Genomic DNA, 9024 nt, shown 5'->3' on the forward strand with positions numbered 1-9024 from the left:
AAGATAATCCCTATGGAGGGGATCAAATAACAAGGTAGATTTTATTGCTTTTTGTACGATGTTATTGTTGCTACTCATAAACATTTTAAGAAATTAGAAGTTATGGGAGATTCAAAATTGGTTGTTGATTGGGAAAACAATAGGGTGGTTGTTGAGAATGTTTTCTTTAGCCCTTTCTTTAGGACATCAAAGAAGCTCTAGAGTCCTTTGAATGGAACTCCTTCACTCATGTTCTCATTGAATTAAATAAGAAGGAAAATGCCCCCTCAAAAGAAGCGTTGAAGATGCCTATAGTGTCCTTTTGTATTTCAAAATTTCTAGATGAAGGAGAAGTGGATCAAATGATTATCCACTTCTAAGTTTTTGATCTCTCTTATTCCCACTTCTTTTTCATTTTCACAATACTCTTCAACACGTTTTCTCATGAAATGTTTTTAGAAAGAAATGAAATATACAAGCAGGTTTTCAAGGAAGAAATGTTTCCATTTTGTATAATGTAATGAAGAGGTCCTCTCCAATATACAAAAGTTTTGTTGATGTTTAGTAATCCTATACATATTTTTTTATAGGATTAGATATGGCTAAGATCTAAAAGGAATGGACAAGTATGTATGTATGTATATATATATATATATATATATATCTATATATATATATATATATATATATATATATATATATATATATATATATATATATATATATATATATATATATTCAATTGGCATGAATATAATGGTTTTTTTCTTATGGAAAAAATTATTAAAGAAATTAGAAAAATGATTGTTTTTAATTAATTGACAACAAACGAAAAAAATGTTGGACTTATTTGTGGTGATTATATTGACAGTAGCCAGATGCTTTACATCCCAGCATGGGATATGATGCTTTAAATCCCAACATGGGAGATGTTGTGTTGTAGCAATATGTGACAACAAAAAAATAAATAAACATTTTTTTTTTTAAATGTATGTATACATGTTGATGATAACAACAAAATAAATAAACAAAAAAATAAATGGTTTTAGACCAATTACTATAAAAATGGATTCAACACTCTAAAAAATTCTTATTACATCTATATTATGCAACCTCAACAATTAAAATTTGTGATTCTAACAATTATTAACATGATTTTGCATGGAAAAACATGACTGAATAAGCCATGAATATAATGTTTCTTTTTTTTCTTATGGAAGAAAATATTAACAAAATTAGAAAAGTTAGAAAAATGATTGTTTTTAATTAATTGACAACAAACAAAAAAATGTTGGACTCTTATTTGTGGTGATTATATTGAGAGTAGCGAGATGCTTTACATCCCACTTTACATCCCAACATGGGAGATGTTGTCTTGTAACAACGTGTGACAAAAAAATAAAAAATAAAAAATAAAAAAAATTATGCATGTATACATGTTCCTAATAACAACAAAATAAATAAACAAAAAATAAAATGGATTCAACACTCTAAACAATTCTTATTACATCTAGATTATGCAGTCTCAATAATTAAAATCTGTGATTCTAGCCATTAGTAACATGATTATGGATGGAAAAATGTGGCAAACAAGCCATGAATATAATGGTTTTTTTTTTCTTATGGAAAAAATTATTAACATACTTAAAAAAATGATTGTTTTTAATTAATTGACAACAAATAAAAAAAAATGTTGGACTCTTAGCGTAGGCATATGCTTTACATCCTAACATGGGTGATATTTGTCTTGTAACAACATGTGACAAAAAATAATATATATATATATATATATATATATATATATATATATATATATATATATATATATATATATACATATACATATACATATACATATACATATACATATGACAACCCAAAAAAAAAGGATTTACACTAATTACCATAAAAATGGATTCAATGCTCCAAAAAATTCTTATTACGTCTAGATTATGCAATCTCAACAATTAAAATTTGTAATTCTAACAATTAGAAACATGATTTTGCATGGAAAAACATGACCCAACAAGCCTAATCATACCATTTTTAAAAGTATTCTTATATATATTGATTTTTGGCAAATCTTATTATGTAATTTAAGGAAATTTGTTTTATAATGTGGATAGAACCATCTATATTAGAAAGAGGGTACCAAATTTTAGAATTTTTTTCACAAATATTATGTGTAGGTTCCATATATGTAAAAAATAATATTCTTCATTATCATAATTTAATGAAAAGTTGTGATTAATTTATTAAATTACCTATATTTTATAAATAACAATTTATTAATTATTTATCTTATATAACTTGTCTAATAATATATATAGCAAGTCTGTCTTTCCCATTAGGAATTAGGATAGGAACTATAAACATTGGAAAAGGTCCCATTAGGATTTAGGATAGGAACTATAAACATTGGAAAAGGTGAACCAATTTCTACCTTCTCTAACAATTTAAGTAAGTTAATTTCGTTTAAATAGATGGTGTAAATCAATGAAATGCTTCTTACAAAATATTGGGATATAATTGGTTATGCTTACTTTTTATTCCATTTAAAAGAGGATTTATGTCAAAGGCTAAAGTTAAATAAATAAGATTTGAAAAGATAATAGGTATGTAGATAAATGTCTTTCGGATTAATCACATCATTAGGATTTGTTCGATGTTTCGAACCAACTAATGTGGTTCATCCTCATGACAATGTGAAAAAATCATACAATCTTCATGAATACATAGCAAGGATGCATCATTGCCCAAGGTCGTTGAAAACTAGCCATTGGAGATTAGTTAAAAATAAAAATAAAAATAAAATGATTTACATGTTTAACTAATCTCCAATGGCTAGTTTTCAATCCGTTGACCTTGGACAATGATGCATCCTTACTATTTATTCATGAAGATTGTATGATTTTTTCACCTTGTCATAAGGATAAACCACATTAGTTGGTTTGAAACTTCGACCAAATCGTAATGATGTGATTAATCCAAAAGATATTTATCTACAATATAGATCACAAAAGTCTCAAATCTAACATAATAGATATAGTTTATAATTTGATAGTTTAATTATTTTAAATAATTATTATCTTTTGTTATAAATTTAACAGAATAATATGTAGAAATAGATTATTAAAATAATAAGTGTCTATATATTTACCTGAATGTATTTAACGAAATAAGTTACATATATTTATATAACGAAATAAGTTAAATGTACATGTAGCAAATACATTATTATTCACCAAGATCTTAAATAATAATCTAAATTACAAAATTCAAACATACAAAAAAAATTGTTGCATATTTAATAAACATGCTACATAATTAATTTATTATAATCATAAAATTAATTATTTGGCTGCTTATTAATGATTATTTATCTCATCTTTTCATAATCACAATGCGACACAAATTTACATATTTCAATTTTTAACGGAGTCCTTGGACTACTTCGTTTTGGCACTTACTATATTCCAAAATATTCCTTGACTTTCATAAGTAGAGGACCATACATTTGCAATTACTCTTGGACTAGTGTAGAACGTGAATGGCTCACGAGGTACCACTTTCAATGGAGTGTCACATCACAACAACACTGTGATGTGATTGAGTTTGGATGAGAGGTACCACTTCCAATGGAGTGTCACATCACAACGACATTGTCATGTGATTGAGGAGCATTTAAGATAAGAGGAAATATGATATTGTCTTTAATTTAGCTAACATTAAAGAGTACATATTTTTATAATTTAGCTCACATTACAATGCACTTTGTTGGTGTGTATATCCAAATGTATTTTATAATTTAGCTAACATTGCAAAGAACTTTGATGTTGTATATATCCACATCAATTTGCAAAGCTCAACTTGATAGAGACCAAAACTATTTGACTGGGCAACATCAAACTAGAATTAATAGAATTTGAAAAAATAAATAATCTGAAATTAGGATAATTAAATTTAATGTTGTATATGGTTTATAATTTAGCTAATAACTAGAATTAATCTAATTTGAAAAAATAAATAATCTGAAATTAAAATAATTAAATTTAATGTTGTATATGGTTTATAAGTTAGCCAATATTACAAAGCACTTTTTTTGAAAAGGTTAATTTGACAAAAAATAAAAGTTTTTGATGAGTAATATCAATCGAGAATTTTTATTTTATTTTTGAATTAAGATAATTTAGCTAATATTACAAAGCACTTTGTCGGTATTCATATTTTTTGAAAAGGTTAATTTGACAAAAAATAAAAGCTTTTGATGAGTAATATCAATCGAGAATTTTTATTTTATTTTTGAATTAAGATAATTTAGCTAATATTACAAAGCACTTTGTAAGTATAAATATCTTTTGAAAAGGTTAATTTGACAAAAAAATAAAAGTTTTTGATGAGTAATATCAATCAAGAATTTTTATTTTATTTTCGAATTAAGATAATTTAGCTAATATTACAAAGCACTTTGTCGGTATATATATCTTTTGAAAAGGTTGATTTAACAAAAAAATAAAAGTTTTTGATGAGTAATATCAATCAAGAATTTTTATTTTATTTTTGAATTAAGATAATTTAGCTAATATTACAAAGCACTTTGTCAGTATATATATCTTTTGAAAAGGTTAATTTGACAAAAAATAAAAGTTTTTGATGAGTAATATCAATGGAGAATTTTTATTTTATTTTTGAATTAAGATAATTTAGCTAGGTGTTTTAACTATATAAATTAATTGAACTGGCTTTGTAGTCTAGGGTTTGAACATCTGTAACGACGGCAGGCTTTGCAAATCTGCAGCATACCTGCAATCTCTGACGGATTCAGGTCCATTTCTACACTGGACTGAGGGTACACGACCTCATGGAGCCCCTGCCGGGGGAGGGCGATGAACCTCCCCCACAAAACGACAATGAACAGTTTTTGAATGAGGAAGGAAAGGGAGCTATAAATCAGAATGAGAAGAATGAAGATCCGGAAAGCCAACAGGCGAAACAAGATGAAAAGTCACCAGAAGTACGCTCTGCTACATGCAAACCAGTGGCCTCTGTACGCCCAAGGGTAGAACTACCAGGCCATCGAATCGACGCAAGGATCCAGTTCATGAAAGATCATGCTTTAATAGGGAAATTCATCGGTCTATGGCCAACTGAAAAAGCTTTAAGAGGCTGGATAAACGCGAAATGGCACCCTAAGGGACATATCACCCTGCAGCTGGGACCGAAAGGGTTCTTCACTGCTATCTTCAACTGCTTGGAGGACAGAAATAGGGTTCTTGACGGCGGGCCCTATTTCTTCAATGCAGCTGGTCTATTTCTCAGAGGATGGGTGGAACGCTTCAACCCAGATAAGGAGGACCTCAGCTGGGCTCCGGTGTGGATCCGCTTATACTCGCTTCCAGTGGAATACTGGGAGGAAGACTCCCTACAGGCGATAGGAAACACCCTGGGTGAGTTTGTCAAAATTGCAGAGGAAACGAAAACATGCAGATACACTTCTTATGCCAGAATCTGCGTATATATGAATCTAAATCAGGCTCTTCCAGATGCGGTAAGCATTTCTCACTTTGACATTGAATGGATTCAGACGATTGACTATGAACATGTGCCCTTTCGATGTCGAAGATGTCATGCCCTTGGGCATTTATTCAGAGACTGCCCTCTAACGCAGAAACCCTCTCCTGCCTCTGATCCGGAAGCCTCTGAAGCAGGTGGCTTCATCAAGGTCACAAATCGCCGGAAAGCCCACAAGAAACATGCTCCAAAACCAAAGGTAGTACAAACCAGTCAACCTGGGCCCTCAACAAGCAATAGTTTTGGTGTCTTAGCTAACCAGCCGGAAATGCAAATGAATCCACTGGAGCTAGAGACAATGAGCGACGACCACTCAAAGAAGGGAAAACCCACAATGTCACAAGCAGATACTCAAGGTAAGGAGGCTTCTACCTCAGACAAGCAAAAAGAAACATTATGGAATACTCAAGCCATGCAGTTGGAGATTCCAAACCCAAATGCTAGCCTAGAAGAGGAACCGATGGAAGAATCAGATTACTCTCAATTTATGGAGGAAGAAACAGAAACAATAGACATTGGGGATCTGGACCTTCCCGGTCTAGAAAAAGCCTGCACAACAAACAACTTCGACAACATTCCGGCAGGACAACTTAAGAACCTGGAAGAAGTGTTATCTCGGGCGTAGAGGCAGAAATCTTTGGGTATACAGACAGGAGGTCCATGGGATGGTCGATTCATAGCCAAAGATATCAAAAAGCGAGGAAGGAAAACCATTCTACAGAGAACAATCAAGGTAGGTCAAATTTTAGTGGAATCCGGCAGGTATGCCAAGTTAACCAAGTACTACCGTCCTGAAAACACTCTTTCCCAATGAAGTTAATCTCTTGGAATATAAGAGGGCTAAATGGCCCAAGGAAAACCCGAATTCTTAAAAACATGATAAAGCAAGAAAACCCTCAAGTTTTATTCTTGCAAGAGACAAAATGCGATTCTAATGCATTTGATAGACTAGCTGCTAAATTCTGGCCCGGGAGTCATAACATAGCAGTAGATGCGGATGGTGCCTCGGGAGGCCTAGCCATTATATGGGACTCAAGAGCTATCACGCTCAACAACTTCCATGCACACAGGAATTTCCTCCAAGCAATTTTTCATATCATAGGCACAAACCAACATGGGCTCTTAACTAATGTTTATTTCCCACAGGATACATCTCGAAAAGCGGATATCCTAAACTCCATTTCTGCTCTCAACCATAACAGATTGCACCCATTATGGATCGCAGGAGGCGACTTCAATATGATCACAAGACTGGAAGAAAAGAGAGGGGGCAGATGCAGAAGTTCTCAGGAAGGGTCGCTCTTGAAGGACTTCATCCAGAATAACTGGCTTATCGACCTCCCTTTCAATAATGGAGTATTTACTTGGAACAACAGACGAGCAGGGAACCAGCAAATCGCTTCTCGGTTGGATAGGTTTTTACTCTCAGATAATGCCATTCATCTTGGGGGTGATTTTGCAGCCTCCATCCTGCCCTTCTCGGGTTCTGATCACTGGCCCATTTCCCTCCAGTGGTCTCGTCCGGGAAACAATATCCGCAGGCCTTTCCGCTTTGAAGCCTTCTGGTTGACCCATCCGGACTTCCACAAATTAATCAATACAGAATGGAAAAGCTTCCATCCTCCTCCAGGCTCAAAAATGTTCCAATTCCAACAAAAGCTCAAGCACCTAAAAGGTAAGATCAAGCATTGGAATCACACTTCATTTGGCAATATCTTTCAGGGGAAAGTAAACATTGAGTTGGAAATGAAGCAGACACAGCAAAAGGTCATCACAACTGGCAGATCAGAGTACCTATCAGAATAGGAAAAAACCCTTGAAATGCAACTAGCAGAAAAGGAAAAGCAGGAAGAAACGTTGTGGCGGCAAAAATCAAGGATCAGGTGGCTCAAAGATGGAGAGAAAAACACTAAATTATTTCATAGCACTACAATCCAGCGCAGGATGCATAACAATATAACTCATATTCAAAACGAGCAGGGCATCAGAGTGGAAAAGCATGAAGAAATAGAGACTGAACTTTTAAATTATTTCAAGCAGGTGCACAGAGAGCCAAACAAGGACAGATCTCAGGCCATAGAGAAAATTACCCACAATATTCCCAAACTTATCATAGAAGAGCATAATCAAATGCTCCTCAAGCCTGTTGATCTCCAAGAAGTGGAACTTGCAGTATGACAACTAAAAGCCGGCAAAGCCCCAGGCCCGGATGGATTCACCTCTAATTTCTTCCATAACTTCTGGGACCTAATCAAGATGGAGGTCTGGCAGGTGGTTGAAGAGTCTCGCTCTCTTCGATGGATGTTTCCAGGGGTAAATGCTACTTTCATAGCCCTGGTCCCCAAGGTGGATCAGCCAAGCAAGCTGTTGGAAATAATACTGAGAGGGGGGGGGGGGGGGTGAATCAGTATTATCAAGTCAATAAAACTTTTTTCATTTCCAAACTCTGATTCATATATTCTACTTCCACAACTTCTTATGATTAAGTTAATTGATCTTCAATGAGTGCATTAGAACATTATCAACCATATTATCAGTTAACAGATGCAGTAACATAGAATAGATCATCACACATAAGGCACACACATGAGCACCATGATATAAGGTGGAAACCCAATGCGGGAGAAAACCACCTGTTGCAAGTCATCTCAATCTTCTTCTTAATAAGAAAATCCTTTTACAATATTTTGTACTGGTGCAGTCTTATACCAGTATGGGAGCTACAACCCCCTTTGCTCTTGTACTAGCCGATCCATTTACTAGTACGCAGGCTGCTACCTGCTACAATGCTCCAAAGATTTCCTCTAGCTCTTGTACTAGCTTAGATACTAGTACGTAGGTGCTGGCCTACAATATTCTCTCCTCCAGGTACCACGTTTCATCAATTTTCAGACTGGATACACTGAAGCAAAACACATAATCTGAAGGGCCACATTTCATCCAATTTTCATATTGGACCCAACAACAACATTGAAGCTCATAACCAAACAACCTTCTGAATCACCCAATCACCAGATCAATACATATACAATGAGAGTTATCAACCAGATCTAGTTCACCAGATCATATAAGGATAAGTCATTATGAACATGATCCATTCATCTATCAATACTGAAGCTAATCATAATCATTCAATCAATCACTGCTGTTATCAGAACATAATACCAGACATCACTTCAAAACCCATAACACAATAATAATAAACAGGGGCAGCTAAATAGATTTCATGAAAAGTCCGCAGCTTCACCCATAGACCACCTGCGTACATCCGCACTGTTTCCAACTGCTTTCCTGCGTACCCCCGCACTGTGCCTCACGGACTTCCTGCGCACCTCCGCTCTGTGTCTAATGGAATGCCTGCGTACCTCCGCACCTTCTGCAATTCTGGGCCTGCGAACCTCCGCACCTTCAGCGCTTCTGGGCCTGCGTACCTCCGCACTTTTCCTTCACTGTACTTGCGGTCCTGCGGGTATA

At 34.2% G+C, this 9024-nt stretch overlaps 1 protein-coding gene across 1 annotated transcript; it reads left to right on the plus strand.

Annotated features, from left to right (window-relative positions):
• The first annotated feature begins 6426 nt into the window (after window positions 1-6426).
• On the plus strand, window positions 6427-7356 carry LOC149179209 (uncharacterized). Its single transcript, XM_089422383.1, has one exon. It carries the CDS (start codon window positions 6427-6429, stop codon window positions 7354-7356), a length of 930 nt encoding a protein of 309 aa, XP_089278509.1.
• The last annotated feature ends 1668 nt before the right edge of the window (window positions 7357-9024 follow it).

The sequence above is a fragment of the Pinus tabuliformis genome, chromosome 4_1, assembly GCF_031772625.1.
Source record: "Pinus tabuliformis cultivar Carrire ecotype Pingquan chromosome 4_1, CPIR1, whole genome shotgun sequence".
Classification (NCBI taxonomy): domain Eukaryota; kingdom Viridiplantae; phylum Streptophyta; class Pinopsida; order Pinales; family Pinaceae; genus Pinus; species Pinus tabuliformis.